This window comes from Esox lucius, chromosome 12 (assembly GCF_011004845.1).
Source record: "Esox lucius isolate fEsoLuc1 chromosome 12, fEsoLuc1.pri, whole genome shotgun sequence".
NCBI classification, from domain to species: Eukaryota; Metazoa; Chordata; class Actinopteri; order Esociformes; family Esocidae; genus Esox; species Esox lucius.
In genome coordinates, this window is record NC_047580.1 from 20,074,864 (window position 1) to 20,093,261 (window position 18,398).

Below are 18,398 nucleotides of genomic sequence, written 5' to 3' on the forward strand. Positions count from 1 at the left end.
TAAAGGTATTCACCAGTCAAACAGTCCCAAATGGAACAAAACAGGAGGGACCTACCCAAATTTGTACAACAGAAACTACATTTTCTGTAGTTCCCGAATGTTTTCTGTGGATTAGTCTAATAATTACAACAAGCTAAAGAAACTTACAAGGAACTTATATTCAGTAGGGAGAAGATGCACAAAATTAGCAGTGGCCGCATCTGATTAATGAGACAACACAGTTCTTTCAACTGGAAGCAATGCAAAGGCGAATGGTTCCACTGACCCTCTGGTCCTCAGGACTCAGGCCCTGGTCACTCTTTTCCTTGTTGCGAGGCTCGTCATCAGGCTCATACTCCATTTCCGGGCTGTCCAGGCTCCGGCAAAATGTGCACATCCACTCTCCACTGGGGGGAAGACAACACATTAAATGTGAAGGAGCCTAACCATTTTTCAATTACTAAATGACTAACTACTATTATATATATAGAATTATTAGCATTTATTCATCCAGGTTTTCTTGGTATGATACTAGGTATTTAGAGGCTTTGATAACAGTTAATGTAAACAAAATCATACAGGAGGCAATTACTTATTTTGACACTGTAAAGCCCTGGCGATGAACCTGCCTATTTATATAGGTAGCTGATTTTATAAACATATGTTTCCCTTGTGCACCACCTGCGACAGGCCTTTAATTCTATGTCTAGTAGCCTTACCATGACCTTACATTGTTGGATAATCACAGTTGATTCATGACTATTGGGATTAGATAGCCAGTCAAAAGTAGGCCTCTCGTTTTGAATTACGTATTATTCTATTATGTGTTATAGACTAATTGTAATGGTAACCAGGGGAATTGGCCAATAGTTGCAATAGAGTCCATGCTCTCAGTTTAGTTCTCTGTGCATTTTTGGGGATTTGTAGGAAATGTGCTTAAAAATCCAAACAATTGGCACAAAAATACACTGCCAATGTAATGGCCTACTAAGTTTTTAAATTCACCTATGTGCTTTTTGATCTGGAAAATCTCCTGCTGTGAGTGCATAAATGCATCGACCAGGGGCTAACCTTGGGGAGCACTTCAAGGTGGGGATGTGACAAGTGATGTGGAAGACTTTGGGGCAGCGGTCACAGCACAGCAGCTCTCCCCCATTGTTGCACACAGCGCACCAGTCCTCATTGGGGTCATCCTCCTTCCCCCCTGTCCCACTCTGGTTGGAACCCTGCGAAGTGCGTGGCGAGCGCAGGGCAGCCGATGCGGCTCCCTTGCCATTGGTCAGCGGGGAGGCTGAGGCCTTAGCTGATGAGCTTGCGCTGCTGATTGGGACAGTGCCAGTCCCATTGGCGCCACTGCAGGTCTCTTGGTCCTGGGCCTCGGTTTTCACATGTTCCCCCAACGTCTTGAGGACATCACGGACTGAGGAACCAGTAGCCACGGAGCCCGCTGCATTAAGAGGGGGAGTCCGGCTGCTCTCTGGACTACTCATCTGTGGGACAAATACGCTGTGAGATTAGGATTCCGGGCATGCATTGGTAAAAGTATACCAATATAAATGGGGAACAACATAGTTGCTCTAGTACTGCAGATGCATTTTAGTTTATGTAAAGCAACATAAAAAAAAAATTACACAGAAATTAAGCTCTTCCCCCAGGTATAAATAATTCCCCATTTCATCAAAAATATGTTGAAAGTAGATATATAAAAAAAGTTTACAGGTGCGTTGACTTTAAACAATTATTTGTACCCTTCTGGAGAATTATAAATAATTAGGCTTGAGGCAGGTGTTTACTGGGTTGTTTACTGGGTTAATTAATATCACCTGGTATAAGCTGCAGTTGCCTAAAAAGTACACATTCCCACTCACCAGGGTATGGGAAAAATAATAGAGCATTTTGCTCTCAGTACCACTGAGATCATATTACTGTCTGAGGATGTCAAAAAACATAATCCTCTAACAGACATTCTTAAGGTTGGCAGCTAAAGAGTGGGCCAAGCTGCTAATATAGAAGTTCAGGAGAGTAACAGAGGAAACCAAAAGATTCTTAATTTTCTACTTAAATTTTGATTAAATGGGAAATCATTGTTAAATAGTGCAAATTGTATTTAGAGCCGTCTGTAAATTGTGTTATGGACTAAATTTATAATTGATTAAATGGCCATCAATCAATATTGACAAAGCAAAAACATGTTGTCAATTCAATGAAAAAAACTATTAAATATTCCATTTACATATGTATTTAGACTTTTTATTTGGTAGTCTTTAGAAATGCCTTTAGGAGCGATCATAGCTTGGGAGTCTTCTGGTGGATGCCTCTACCGGTTTTGCATCCCTGGATTTGGGCAGTTCCTCCCATTGGTCCTTGCAGAGTCTCACAAACTCTTTCAGATTGGATGGGGATCGTCATTGAAATATGATCTTCAGGTCTCCCACTGATGTTCAGTGGGCTTTAATCCTGGGCTTTGACTGGCCCACTTGAAGACATTCACAGGCTTGTCCTGAAGCTACTCCTGAGTTGTCTTGGCTGTATGCTTCAGGTTGTTGTTGTGCTAAAAGATTAATCTTCACCTGAGGTCATGATTGCGCTGCATCAGATTTTCTTCAATTACCTTTGTATTTTGCTCCACTGATTCTTCCCTAAATGCTGACAAATCTCCCAAACCCTACTGCTAAGAAGCATCCCCATGGCATGACCCTTTACTGTAGGGATGTAATGCTGCCGGTTGATGAGTGGTACCTTGTTTTTGCCAGAAGTAGCAATTTAGTTTGCTTTGTGTTTCATAAGACTAGAAAAGTATATTCCTCATGCTCTCAGACTCTCTCAGGTGGCATGTCATACCCCTTTTATTCAGGCCTGGCATCCGCATTGCCACTCTCGATTGATGGAGTACTGCAGAGATGGTTGTCCTTCTGGTGGGTTCTGCAATCTCTGCAGAGAAGAAAAACTTCATGGCGTGGTTTTTGCTCTGATATGCACTGTGAAGTGTGGTACCTCACGCAGAGTGTGTGTGCCTTTCTAAATCAATTAATTTAATGAGCCAAATGTGCACTTCAATCCAGTTCTAGAGGCATCTCAAGGATGGTGAACACAGGATGCATCTGAGCTCATCCTGATTTGCATTAGATATTTTGTGTTTTCACTTTGTCATTATGGGACATTCAGGGGTTACATAGATTTTTTGGGAGGTGGGGAGAGTACAACTTTCTACTTCCCAGTTGCTGGAGATCAGCTCAGTTCTGCCCAATTTAATCTCTGGGGTTATTGTGTATAGATTGAGATGGGAACAAAAAAATATATATAATCAATTACAAATGAAGTTTTTAACGCAGAATCTGGAAAGGTAAAGGTACGTTCACTTATATAAATAGAGCCTTGAAAATATATTCGGATGCCTGAACAATTTCCTCACATTAATGAATTAAAATGCTCCACTGAAGCGTTGTTTTATATTTTATTTGAAAACACTGAAAATCGAAATATCTGTAATAGACTTGCAGAGATTTTCATTTCATACATTAATATTTTTATTCTTGAGATAAAATTCAGCATTTCTTTCACCAAGCTAGCAGTGATAAGTTTGCAACACCTAGTGATTTGGGCAAAAAAGCTCAAAAAAATTGTCTCTGACTTTAATTAAATATTCAAATGAAAGAATTTATCAGGGGTCTTAATACTTTTGCAGGACTGTGTTTGTAAATAATAAAACAGACAGAATAAAAACATTAGAGGGTTTTCCATAAACTTCAGAAGTGGCACAGGTTAGGGCAGGGCGGCCCAACCTGGAGATGTACTGTCCTGTAGGTTCTCTTCAACCCCATATGTGACTAACCCGATTAAGCTTTTCATCCAGCTAATTATTAGAATCAGGTTCGCAAAATTAGAGTTGGGGGGAAAACCTCCAGGACAGCAGACCTCCAGGAAACAGGTTGGGCAGCGTTTGGGCTAATGTTGAAGCACCTATCACAGAGGGTCAAACATTATCAAATCTTCAGGAACCTGGCACAAAAAAAATGCCATGCATGCAGATAACACTAGATCCAACTTCACAGAGTTTAACCTATAGGTTTGCACTAATAGAATTGGTCAATCTTCATCTCTAATGCAAATCTTTTGCATTAAACCAATCAACAAAAGAAAAATCTGCAAGTCGGAGTATCAGATTTTGTTCTCAGCAGAGCTATAAAGTAATACAGAGAATTCTATTGACAGTAGACCACGAGAAATCTTTCACAAGAGTGAAGATACAGTGCTCAGTTCAGAGCGCAAAGCTGCACATGCAGCAGATTGGTTGACAGTCTTAGCCAGTTAGTGAGTCATCAGATCAGTAATATGTTAAATATTGGTAGTGAATGGGGAAGATACAACTTCCCAAAACAGCATTTGAAGCCTACAACATTTCGTGCTGTCTTTGAAACAGAAGTAAAAAGCCTATTCTTGATTAAAATGTGCAGTGCTATATTGTGAAACAAGCTTGAATACGCAACTAATAATAGGCAGACTGGTAGGTCATTCTCTGTAGGCCCTATCATAATAATAATGATATCGAATTAACTTGTTTTTTTGCACCATAAAACCCAATACATTGCAACTTACAATTACCTATTCAGCCCATGGTATCAAACCAAGTAAAACATCTGTAAATAATGTCCAAATGTAAAACCCATTTTTCAGTTTCCATTCTCATGTAATGCATGCCTGCACCGAACACCACATATAGGCTACCTGAGGCTATATCATAAAATATAACATGAAACCAAGCAAGCCTAGTTCAGCCGGCCCGCAAAAGAAAATGTTGCCACCTCGCGTTTCAAACCCGGGTCACCCACGTGAAAGGCTGTCGTTAAGCACAACACCACGGAGCTGTACATTTGCCAGGTGTCAGTATAGCCTATTGTGTCTATCAAAATCCTCTTTTGCCACTGGCCGTTTTAACAGTGTATTAGCCAGTAATAAGCTTTACCGGTATCTACTAACTTACTGGAATAGTCATAAGAATTGAGCAATCTCTAGCAAGTCTGCCAAAGCCATTTCATTTCATTTCATGGCATAAGAACATATTTCTTTCTTACATGGCAAAACAACATACTTTTTTCTTTCATCAGTGAATGACATTTATACAATGACTACCAAAAAAGGTGACGATAACTAACTTTTAGTCATCTTTTAAGTGAAAAGATGAGAGAATCTTTCGAATCTACCAGAAATAATTAATAAATGCTGTTGCTCTCAATAGATTTGATTCTTGCACATGAGAGGCACTGTCTTTAACCACTACGCCACGGCATTACATGTTTCAGCAGTTGCTAGACTCCATTGAGGATTGACTAACATTTTTTCTTATTAAGTTTACCTCCACCACAAATAGCGTCTATGTATTGCTTTTGCCACTGGCCATTTTAACAGATTATTAGCCAGTAATAGGCCTACTAGTATCTATTAACTGACTAGGAATAATCATTAGAATTGAGCAATTTCTATGAAACTGAAGATGAACTATTCCATGCCAAAAATAGTCGCAATATAACCGTATACAGTTTCAGGTTTCGGTTTTAGCCAGCGAAGTCAATAGCCAGTGTGGTGTCATCATGGCACTAGTCTAGTTTCATTGGGAGGGCAGCTGAAAGAAATGGGCAGATAGCGGTGTATTACCATGCAGGCGCTCCTCCCTCCATCCTTCCCTCGTTCCGTTTTGACATTAGAGGTCTTCCCTGAGAAGCCACACTCTTCCTCAGCTCCAGGCTCCTGCTTCACTTTGACAAGCTGTTCGATTGGGGCAGTGGTTTGCCCAGGCCTACCTGCAGAGCCACAGCTGAACACACCCACACACAGTCAAGACCTTCCTTAGATAGTAAACAATAAACTTTTACATTTATGTCAGTGACAATACAGTTCAAAATATGCAATGATATCTTCTGTCCAACTTATCGGCGTCACGGTTTTAAAGTGGCCATATGTACGGATGTATGTACATTGTAACAGAACTATTAGCATAAACACAAGAGTAAATGACCAGAAGACATCTGTGGTTAATGTTTTAAGCTAATGTTTCAAATACTTTTTTTCACAAAGGTGTTCAGTGCCGGACATATTCCTCATTTAAACGTTCTCGCTGGTCGGTCTAACAGCTTGCATTGACATGTGATCGTCTTATACACACACACATTTGTAGGACTATTCCCCCAGCCTAAACCCCCATGGACTCCCCAATACTATTCCAGTCTCATTCATTAAGTGAAGCCATGTTTTGTTTTTTTAACTCAGTCCCTCAGTCTCAGTAAACATTAGAGGCAGGATTATACACAGTGCACCTTAAATTCACAGTGATGTGAGCGCTGTAGTGTTAAGGACTTCTGAGCATGCCAGGCAAGTGTGGTCCTTACCTGCCCCGGCTTCCTGTGCTAGATGTGCTGGATGGCCTCACAGGCGTGTGGGAATTTGATAAGCCTAAACATGGGACAAGGAGAGCAAAGATGAAGCAGAAATGTAGACGTGTAAGACGTAAGACAAAATTACATTCATTCAAAGTGATAGCCATGACCAAGCTTCTAAAGTGTGACCAATTTGGTGAAGTATAGGAAACGTGTTTGAGATGTTATTGTAGATGTCCGGTAATTATTTAAACAATATATTAAAAAAGTAAACAGCAGATTTTTGAAAAAACTGATGACAAAGCATGAGTGTTTGCTCTTACGGCACAATCCTGTCATTCATACAGCTTACATATAACACGCAGAAATTAATGTTGAACCGCATGCAATATAAATGCTAGTCATCTGGGGCAAAAGCTCTTATCCTTGAAGCACGCACAGTAACTAAGATGCAAAAATGGAGGACTGTTCAGATTTACCTGACTGTCATTTAACTGTTTAGATTGGCTCTTGGGGATATTTTGGAAAGCCGTCCACTTCTAGCCCGAATTGCAGTCATGTTATACTCTCCCTTTGTAAATTATCTGTCTCACAGTGGGCTGATTATTTAAATATGTGTATAGCCTTCCCCAGAGTGATGTGCTCTCACAGCCCTCCTTCTGAAACCCTCGAAGATCTCCTTTCCTCCCGGCATGGTTTTTTGCACTCACCTATACGGGTAACACCAAAATGACCAGGTTTCTTGTCTCTATTCATCAAACTCATGCCAAAAGTCTTTCCTACAGGTCCCTTCTTTGATTGATTCATTTGGTATCAAATTATTTACCCACCGGAATCTAATTACCTACTTGATTTAACTAATGCAACTTATATTCACTCATTTTTGTACCTGCATTAATTCCTTTTTAATTGTTTTTCTACTCCAGAACCCTGGCCATGGCAGTTTTGTTTGACACATTGAATTGATGGAATTAAAAAGTGTGCATGTGTCGTTGCAGTACCTGAGGAGCCAGGCGAGTGTGTGGAAGGTCCGGGAGAAGGGTTCATATCCATGGAAGCCCCCAGCTGAGGGTATGCGCTGGCTGAGATGTAGCGACTCAGGAGGATGTCCAGGCTGCTGGAGCCTGCATCTTCCAGCTATTGACGCCCCAAAGCACAGAAAATTAAAACCAATTAAGTAGCTTAACAGGTGTACATTTTATTGACAGGTATAAGTTAGAAATGTAGATGGCAAGACGGAAAAGGAGGAGACAGCAGAAAGTTACCCGTTGTCAAATGATTCTGAATTACCAATGGTAATGACTTTAGATTTTTAAACACAGAAACTCAACATAAACTATTGTAATGGGACATGAGTTTCATTTGTAAGAAAAGTAAATACTAAAATCTGTTGCTTGTATATGCATTCAACCCCTGAGTGGAAACCCACACAGTTTATGCAGTGATCTAACAAGGACACAGTTATGCTACCATTGGTCAAAACCAGTGAATCATTAAATTTGCACTCTTATTTTCTGGATAAAACCCCCACTGTTGCCAGGAGTAAAATGAATCTGTACTAAAATGACCAAACAGCATTCCACAAAAGAGGAAAAAGTAGTACAAAATTATAAATTAGGAATAGAGTACAAAATAATATGTTTTGATATCCCAGTGAGCACAGTTGGATCAATAACCGCATTGGGAAATCTGCTTCACACCACCCATTTTCAAAATGCATTTTGGATGATAACATGTGTCAGACAACTATATTTAACAATAATAAGTAGGAACTGCCAATTTGGAATTCAATCTCAAGGTCAACAACACCTGAAATTTCAGAACGCAAGACTGTTCTTTGTGTTTTCATTATGTTTTCCGCATGGAAAACGCAGAATCCTATAGGTACAAGACCACTGATCGTGGCAAGAAATAAGATGTTACTTATGAAGTACCATCTGAATGCATTAGTGACCCAGCTGCAATGTGGGGAAATGTTTTAGTTGCCGTTTGGTCCAAACACCAAGTGCTATGGCAAACATAACACTGGCAATGCCATAACACACCATCCCTAAAGTGAAGTATAGTGGTGGAAGTATGTGGGCATGCTTCTCTGCAGCATCTTGTTAAAATTTAAATGGACTGAGAAAAGAATACTGCAGGAGAACTGCTAGGAAAATAAAACTCAGGATGAAAATCCAGTTTCAGCAGGACAGTGACCCCAACATTGGGGTATTTCAAGAACCAAATGGGTGCATGTCCTAGATTGGCTCAGTCAATGTCTTGATCTCAATCACATTAAGAATCAGTGGCCCTGTTAAAATTGCAGTCCACAAGCATCGCCCAACAAATCTGAATAACCTGGAGCAAATCTGCCAAGACAAATGGGCCAGAATCCCGCCAACAATGTGTAAAGCAGGTACATACTTATCAAAAGAAAGCTGTTAAAGAAGCAAAAAGGTGTCTCTAACAAATATCAACGTTTAGGGGTTGAATACTTACACAAGCAACATATTTCAGTTTTACATTTTCTTACAAATACTTTCTAACATAAACCAACGTGATTTTACATTAATTCAATTTGACATTAATCTCAAACAGAACAAACATTTCAATAAAAATGTTTAATTTAGTAGAAAGAGAGGACAGGTCAGGGCTTGAATAGTTTTGCAAGACAGTATACAGTATAGAGTCATATACATACAGTGCCTTGCAAAAGGATTCAGAACCTTCACCAATACTCAAATGTCATGAACGACCACTTAAGAGTTCCTAATGACTCAGATGAGTAAAGATCACAATTAAACCTCAATTGAAGTTTAGATTTCTAGAATGTCGAGTGATTGATCAAGCTCATGAACAAACGTATTTCATAGTCTTTTTTATAATCTTTATCAAGAGAACAATAATAGTGGAACTCACTGTTTTAGCATGTTTAGCATGCTCACTACATAGGAAACAATTTGTTTAGTTTGCTTTACTATATTGTTAGCATTGCTCCTTCCACTAGCATTATTTAAACTGTAACTCCACACAGTGCATAGGGTGAGCAGAATTTTATATACTGTAGCATTTGTGTGGCCTTGCTTTTAACCTGCAGTTTAAATGACATCCATAAACTGGTTACGGTTATTTATCTTCCGTTTATGCTAATATTGCACTGTCGATTCCAGTGCTAATGTAGCCTGCATTGATTGACGGCACTACGCTAACCACATTTTTAGTGTGCGGCAGCAACGTTCCATTCCTTCTGTACATTGATGCTAATGCATTAGCATATTACCATACAATGCTATTATACAGTAATAACTGCAGCATCTTTTTTCTGTTCATCATCACTACCTTTGGAAACCTGATGATGCACTGCGTACAACGTCTGAGCAACGCATTTGCTTTATCCTGAGCAGAGGCAGGTTCGTTCAATTCCGCTCCCTAACCACTTCCCACAGCACCTTCAATGAGTACAGATAAAGAAATGACCAGATGTGCGTGACGCAGAAGCTACATTTAACTCTCATCAGATTCCGCACACCTATCCATTCCACTCAGATCTACAGGCAGCTTCAGAAGAATGGAAGAAGAATGACAGGCATGGTGAAATATGGATGTTTGTTACGTGGCTGGTCCCTAAAGGCTTTGCGTACCTGAATAGGGGGAATATCTGGTAGACAGGGAAGGTTCTCTGGGTTGGTGACTGAGGGAATGAGCTCAATGGCGCTCACTATAGGGCTAGCAGGACCCCGGTGGGCATGGGCGCTGGCCATGCTGGCACTGGTGGGACTGGTGGGGTTGGCTGCGCTCACGTTGTGGAGAGACGCCACTGGGAAGGGTCCTCCAGCATGACCAGGGTTTGAATGCTAAAGAAACAGAGAAATGGCATTAGAGAGAAAGGTGGTCATAAACGAGAAACAGCACAGACTATTATTATTATTGTTAAATTCTACCAAGTCTACAACGTGCTGAAAGGTCATTTTTGGAAGCATAATAAAGAATCATGCCCATGCAACACAAAACACGACTACTATTTATGTATATAAGTAGAAAAGGTGCCAAACCCCTGTGAGATGTGACAAACGAAACCTGTGGTGGCTCATCTCAGAATCTACAGTCATCTAAACACAAAAAGGTACCCATACATACAAACTCAGTGAAAATCCTACAACAAGCTATGACTGGTTGTGCCAACCAGTCATAGCTAATTTTGCATAAAACATCTAGCGTTCACTGCATATGTGACTGTTATTATTCTAAATATTTGTATATAGTCTTTGGATGCACTGACTGACACATTTTACTTTTTGGGCGGCAATGAAATGTCTATACTGCAACTCAAATCAACATTGCGTTTTTATTTCATACCCTCAGGGACACAGGGTGTGGAGAGTAATCTGACCTGTCTCTGCAGCTGAGGCTGCATCATGGGGGGGTACTGCTGGCCGTTGGGCATGCGTGGCTGGGTACTGGGGCTGGGCATGCGGCCCTGTCCTGGGGCCAGGCGCAAATGGTGTGGGGGGTACATGTGGGGACCGCCATTCATGGGGCCCCTCTGCAGGGCTTGCATGCTGATGAGGCGTGGGGGCTGGGGAGACAACATTGACATGAAAGAAATTATCAGAGCAGCAGATCAGAATATTCTGTAATGTTATAGCTCTACTAGGTTGGAAAAATACAGGTTTAACCTGGCTTGACCAAGGTACTCTATAGATAACGGATCTTAAATAGTTATTGGAAGGAAAAAAGAAAACGCCTGCAGATCACAGTGAGCTAATAAATGCTCCCTATATTTTGAATGTACCTTTTTTTTGTAATAAGTGGATGAACAAAGTTCATAAAAAAAGGGGGGGAGGGGCAGAAATCATGTTTGTGTATGTTTATCTTACGGCACTGCTACAATCAATCAATCAATCAAATGTATTTATAAAGCCCTTTTTACAACAGCAGTTGTCACAAAGTGCTTTTACAAAAACACCCTGCCTTAAACCCCAAGGAGCAAACAATAGTAGTGTTTAATTTCAATACTACATATTGAAATGATAGTACCCAAAAAACACCAAGACCTTCAGTCGTCCTACCTGCTGTACCATCTGCGGGCCAGCCTGCCTAGGGTGCTGCTGGGACATTTGTGAGGCCATACGCATCTGCTCCTGGATCCTCTGCTGATGCTGCTGTTGCTGCTGTTGTTGTTGCTGTTGTTGTTGCTGTTGATGCTGCTGCTGTTGTTTCTGCTGGGCGAAGGCTTGCTGCTGCATGTGCTGTAACCGCAGCTGTGCCAGGTTAATCTGTCCCGGGTGTTTGCTGTGGCCTGGATGGCCATGGCCCGGGGAGATAGGTCCCACCATTATGTTAGGAGGGTGTTGAGCCTGGGGCATCTTCTCAATCACCAGGTTCCCTACAGTGGGACGGAAAACAGCAGAGGCTAAGAGTAAGTGACTGAATGCCATAAGACTTCTACTGGATACTGGACCAAATTATTCCCTGCCCCATTATAATGCAAAGGATACAACCACAAAGTGTGGGCACAAAAACGCTCTGGATCCATATTTTCACTAAAAACTATTGCTGGCACAACAATACATAAGCTTCTGCGTGGATCCCATTCTGAGCATGTGTTCATCAGGCTGGGTATCGACACTGATCGGATCCAATTAGGTTTTCTATTCACAAGGTCCGCGATTCCATCCCCATGGGATTTTGATATTATTTGGATATAGTAATAATATAAGTAGTGATTCTCTGAGAATGAAGCATGAAGCCTATGAACTGTACAGGGAACACTCTAGCTCATATAACATGGTAGATAACTTAAAATTCTGGTTAAACATTGACGACTAAGCCCAAAACATTACATTTAATTTAAAAATAGTGTTCAATGTTTTAGACTTGATACATTTTTCTTTGCGAATGTAAAACAAACAGCTGTTGGATGCAGCACTGAGCTGGCGGGCGGCGTATGAATCCAGCACCTGAGCTGGCGGGCGGCGTATGAATCCAGCACCTGAGCTGGCGGGCGGCGTATGAATCCAGCACCTGAGCTGGCGGGCGGCGTATGAATCCAGCACCTGAGCTGGCGGGCGGCGTATGAATCCAGCACCTGAGCTGGAGGGCGGCGTATGAATCCAGCACCTGAGCTGGAGGGCGGCGTATGAATCCAGCACCTGAGCTGGAGGGCGGCGTATGAATCCAGCACCTGAGCTGGCGGGCGGCGTATGAATCCAGCACCTGAGCTGGCGGGCGGCGTATGAATCCAGCACCTGAGCTGGCGGGCGGCGTATGAATCCAGCACCTGAGCTGGCGGGCGGCGTATGAATCCAGCACCTGAGCTGGCGGGCGGCGTATGAATCCAGCACCTGAGCTGGAGGGCGGCGTATGAATCCAGCACCTGAGCTGGAGGACGGCGTATGAATCCAGCACCTGAGCTGGAGGACGGCGTATGAATCCAGCACCTGAGCTGGAGGACGGCGTATGAATCCAGCACCTGAGCTGGAGGACGGCATATGAATCCAGCGCCTGAGCTGGAGGACGGCGTATGAATCCAGCACCTGAGCTGGAGGACGGCGTATGAATCCAGTAATACGTGTTTTTTTTTGTTTTTTTTTAACAAGTCATTCGTTCACCCGTCATTTTTTAACCAAACCCCTGTGAATGTTTTCATATACCGTGTGTGTTTCATCACAATCAATAATCAATTACCTGCATACACTATATCAACCTGCGTCCAATTATCAGTTAAACATACATTCATAATTCTGCCCGACTTGAACAAGTTCTGTGCAAACATCAGCAGTTTGTTGGAGCACTAAGCCTAAGGACCGCATATGAAACCAATGATGTTGTAAAAATCTGCAAATTGTTCTACTGAAGTTGAACTAGTCACTAAAAACGACTCTTTACTCTTTAGTTAGTAGAAGTCTACCAAAAAGAACAAGTGTCACAAACTGCACATCACTAGAGACAACAAAGCTGCAGAGATTGCTGGCTACTGCTCCAGCAACCTTTGTCGTATCTCCGGCTCACTATTCTACCAGGACAGCACGTCAATCAGCAGCTTGTGTAGGCTGGTCCAGCAACTTCTGCGTCTCGTTAGGCATGTGGCTGGCTGAAGCACTACGGTGTAATTTTTTTTTAACTTTCTCATAGATTTGTTTCAGGCCTTCATGGTGTGGCCTTTTATTGTGGCCTGCCTAAAGCACACCTGTGCAGTAATTATGCTGTCTAATCAGCATCTTGATATGCCACACCTGTGAGGTGGATTGAGTATCTCAGCAAAAGAGAAGTGCTCACAAAAACAGATTGACAGGTTTGTGAACAATATTTGAGAGAAATAGGCCTTTTGTGTACATATAGTATTTGATCTTTGAGTTCAGCTCATGATAAATGGGGTTAAGTGTTTTGTTCAGTGTAATTCACTATTATACTTTAGTGAGTGTCTGCTGCAAATCTACTGGAGACCCATCCTCTCAATACTACTGGCCTAGGATGATAGAACCAGTGACAAACATATTACCTCTTGGAAATTAGAGAAGTGTCCCAGAAGAAAATATGTAATTGATTACTAAAGAATAGAACTACTACAGTCAAAAAACCGCAGGGGGGCAAGGAGATAAAAAAATTATTAAAAAAACATCTATCAGAGGGAGGTCCTCTCACCTAGGTTGACCACATTCTTGGCCCAAAAGGTGGGATCGCAGAAGAAGCGAACAGCACCGTTGGCCTGAGGCACTGGATCCACTCCAGCCTTTATGACCTTGCGCAGCTGGTAGATGATCTGCAGAAACAAAGACATAAAGAAGCAATTGATTTACAGATACGATATAGACACTATACTTGTCAAAGCACATGCACTTTCATTCAAGCACACACCAGGAATACATTTTGGGTTGGATTTCAGCGTTTGCCAAATAATCACTTGATTAACGATAGAAATCAGGCAGATAATAGGCTGATTTGTAGGAAACATAAAAATTTTGATTTTGGACAGCTCATTTATCAGAAGACAGTTACAACATTCACAGAATCTCCAATGGTTACACAAAGTTGTAAGAAAAAAATTATGTAAGGTCACTCTTCAAAAAGATGAAGGAAAAGTAAAATTACTAACGCACAGTGGGCAGTCTTAGGATTTTTCTAAACAAAAGCAATAGCCACAGTCTAGATAAGGGCTATTCAACTCTTAACCTATGAGGTCTGGAGCCTGCTGGTTTTCTGTCCTACCTCATCATTAACTGCACCCACCTGGTGTCCCAGGTCTAAATAAGTCCCTGATTACAGCTTTGCAATGAAAACACAGAGTGGAACTCGCTTTGAGGTCCAGAGTCAAGTTTGAGGGCTCTATGCGCTGATGCAGTAACTTATCACCAATGTTTTGTTAGACAAGTTGTATTAGGATTTAACATTCAGCATATTTATAAAGCCTATTAGATATGGGCCACTTAAAAAAAAGTGATTAATTAGTGTCATCTTCTACCTCCAAAGCATAGTAGTGGCAAAGCAAGACAAACGAGATGTATCGCAATAACACAAATACGTTTATCACCATTTAATCATGGTATTCATTTATAGTTGTATCATCTAGCCCTAATTTTGTGTGTGTGTGTCTCTTGCATACCAGCCTCTTGCTGTAAAGCAGGGCAGTGCTGCTGCCACTACTGAGGGCAGAGTGGGTGAAGTTGAGCACGTGAAGGATCTGCCTGGCCAGGTTAGCAATGTCTGTCTGTTGTGAATACAGCTTCATGCTCCGCTCCTTAGTAACACTCTGCAAGACAAAGGAACAATACGTGATAGGAAAACATTAGAGGCATCCAATCAGCCTACGTAATTCAGGTAAACTGTAGCTCTTATTTTAATCTACAACAGTATGAAGAGATATCAGGTATTAAGGCTTTTAAGGTATACATTCAAAAACAATCCTAGCATAGCATCCATTATGGCCTTACCTCAAGCTGCTGCAGTAAACACTTGCCCTTCTTGTTGATTTCATTGATAAGAGTGAACACAGCAATCTTTATCTCATGCTCCACCTTCTTATGAGTCTCGTTAACTTCCTTTATCCTGAACAGAAATGGACACACACACAGACACTCAAACTACAGACACCCAATCTACAGACACTAGGGCTGGGCAATGGGTCTGTCAACAAGGCTTCTTCACATTCTTTCATCTGGTTAGACATGTTTGTAGCTACCTAAGCAAAGTAGCCACCAAGCCAATTAGGTAGCTAATGTACAGACCCCACAAGTCTGTTGTGGAACCATAAACCGAACAAAAAGCCAGAAGCCACCACACAAAGTTGGCTACACACACAGTCTATGGAAATTATTTGGAGCCTCTCACTTTAACAATTTGTTGTGTTATAGACTTTCACCATCAATACACACACAACACACCCGAAAATGACAAAGCGAAAACCTGTTTTTAGAAATGTGCCAATTTATGGAAAATTAAAAAATTAAAAAACATCTCATACCATAAAGGACTGATTGATGGAGATGGTTGTCCCGGCAGATTGTCCCATCTCTGCAGAGAGACTCTGATACTCTGTTAGAGTGGCCACTGGGTTCTTGGTCACCTCCCTGACCAAGGCCCTTCTTGCCAGTTGTTACCTAGTTTGCTCTAGGAAGAGTCTTGGTAGTTCCAAACAATGTGGTTGTTTTTTAAATTTCCACAGATCTATGCCTCGACAATTCTATCTTGAAGGTCTATGGAGAGTCCCATGGAATTCATGACTTGGTTATTGATCTGACATCAAGTGTGGGACCTTGAGATATGTGCCTTTTCTAAACCATGATCTATCAGTTGAATTTGGCACATGCAGATGACAATCAAGTTCTAGAGACTTCTCAAGGATGACGAAAGAACATGTATCTGAACACAATTTGAAGATTCATGGCAAAGGTTCTGAATGTTTATTTACACCTCAGTATTTAATTTTCAATAAATTCAGACATGTAAAAACATGCTTTCACTTTGTCATTATGGTCAATTTTGTGTAGACTGATGGCAAAACAAAAATTTTGTCTATTACACAACAAAATGTGGAAAAAGTAAAGTGGTCAGAATACATCAGAGACATTCATTACAGAGACATTCATTACATTACAAACATTCCAGGTACATTTAGTAAATTACCCACACACACACACACACAGTATATATGGGTGTGTTTATGTCTGTTTGGCTGGCTGGCTTATAGGATTACCCACAAGAGGTAATATCATATAAAGAAAAATCATGTCTTTTTACAGCACTGTGTTAAGACATGAATACAAAAAAGTTAACACAAATGGTGGTCATTAAAATATTTTAATGATGATTTGGTGGTCCCCAGAACTAAAAAAAAAATCAACAAACAATACACTTTCACAGGAGAAACGGAAATGCTTCTGTACCTGCTTGTGACCTGAGAGTGAGAATAGTGGACATAGGTCTTTTTCTCCTGTAGTTTTGCCATGTGTGTTTCGATGACACCTTTCTGGTTCTGGAATGCCTCCTCCAGAAACTGGTACCTGAGAAAGGAGAACCTCTGTTCAGCAAAGAACACTAAGGCAAGGAAGACTGGACTCGAATGCTGCTATACTCACTAGATATGTGAATGTAACAACACAAAACACATTAACATTCATTGCTAACCCGAACCAACCAAATTGTGTGTTTTAAATGCGTTGTGCGATGAGTGTACGCCCTACCTGTGCTCCTTGTGCTCCAGAAGTTGGCAGTCCCGGCAGGTGAGCGTGTCACAGGTTTCACAAAAAAGTTTCAGGGGCTCCTGTTTGTGAATGGGACAGAACACAGGCCTCTGTCCTGACGCACTTACAGACTCTAAAGAGAACAAAAGAAAAATTAAGAAATTACAGCGTGGCGAAAAAGTATGAAAATGCCAACCTACTGGAGAACTTTGACTGATTCAACAAAATGGTTGCTGTAGCGAAAAAGTTAGGACTGGAAAAAGAATGCCTAGCCCCCAGAATTTATGAAAGTACAAATTGATACTAAAAACACTGCTCCAAAAAATTAAGGGAACACTTAAACCAAATATTGAGTGTCGAGGAAGGAAATATATTAAAGATCAACATTTTTACTGTACATTGTGTAATTTGTCCAGAACAAAATGACGTAACAGTCAAAGGAAACCAAAATCACCAACCGACTGAGGGCAGGATTCAAACTGCAATGAAAGTAAACAATGGAAATCACAGGTTGTTCCAACTGGCGTGAATTTCATCACGGCAACTCATAATGTGACTCAGTAGTGTGTATGGCCCCCACGTGCCTGTATGCACTCCCGACAATGTCTGGGAATGCTCCTGATGAGACGGTGGATGGTGTCCAGGGGGATCTCGTCCCAGAACGGAATCAGGGCATCAGTGAACAGCTGGACAGACTTGGCGGAATTGGATGCACCGATACATAACATCTCTGCTCTGATCAGTGAAGAGAACTGGGAGCCAATGGCGGACCTGCTAATTCTGGTGTTCTCTGGCGAATGCTAATCAAGCTGCACGGTGCTGGGCTGTGAGCACAGGTCCCACTAGAGGACATCAGGACCTCACGTCACCCTCACAGAGACTGTTTCAGACAGTTTGGTCAGAAACATGCACACCAGTAGCCCGCTGGACGTCATTTTGTAAGGCTCTGGCAAGACCTGTTCGTCCTCACACAAAGAAGCAGATACCAGTCCTGCTGCTGGTTTGATGCCTTTCTGCAGCCCTGTCCAGCACTCCTCGTGTAATGGCCCATCTCCAGGCATCTCCTTCATGCTCTTGAGACTGTCCTGGGAGACACAGCAAACCTTCTTGCAACGGCACGTATGGATGTCTCACCCTGGAGGAGCTGGACTACATGTGCAACTTGAATGGGCTGCAGGTACCACCTCATGCTACCAGTCATGACAAGGACACTAGGAAAATGCCGAACTAGAGAAAAATCAGCCAGGAAGAATAAGGAGAGACCAAATATCTGTGGCCACCACCTGCAAAACCAGTCCCTTTTTGGAAATCGTCTTGCTGCTGCCTCTCATTTGCACCAAACCAGGTGACAGTGATTCACAATCTCTTATGCTTCCTAACTGGACAG

The 18,398-nt window shown here is 41.7% G+C and overlaps 1 protein-coding gene across 6 annotated transcripts in view; it reads right to left on the minus strand.

The window, feature by feature from the left end:
* trim33 (tripartite motif containing 33) overlaps positions 1-18,398 on the minus strand; it is a 33,710-nt gene that overhangs the window by 4,474 nt on the left and 10,838 nt on the right. For 2 of the 6 annotated variants that reach the window (XM_010898772.4, XM_010898770.4), the window contains exons 4-17: positions 17,012-17,144; positions 16,715-16,831; positions 15,263-15,377; positions 14,935-15,081; positions 13,977-14,094; positions 11,402-11,721; positions 10,723-10,908; positions 10,385-10,441; positions 9,974-10,186; positions 7,352-7,487; positions 6,363-6,426; positions 5,632-5,791; positions 1,051-1,469; positions 266-386 (exon numbers count right to left, since the gene is read on the minus strand). In XM_010898772.4, the coding sequence (XP_010897074.1) occupies positions 266-386; positions 1,051-1,469; positions 5,632-5,791; positions 6,363-6,426; positions 7,352-7,487; positions 9,974-10,186; positions 10,385-10,441; positions 10,723-10,908; positions 11,402-11,721; positions 13,977-14,094; positions 14,935-15,081; positions 15,263-15,377; positions 16,715-16,831; positions 17,012-17,144 (2,306 nt within the window). The remainder of the gene's footprint in view (positions 1-265; positions 387-1,050; positions 1,470-5,631; positions 5,792-6,362; positions 6,427-7,351; positions 7,488-9,973; positions 10,187-10,384; positions 10,442-10,722; positions 10,909-11,401; positions 11,722-13,976; positions 14,095-14,934; positions 15,082-15,262; positions 15,378-16,714; positions 16,832-17,011; positions 17,145-18,398) is intronic. The other 4 variants (XM_010898776.4, XM_010898775.4, XM_010898771.4 and 1 more) reach the window with 3 other exon arrangements.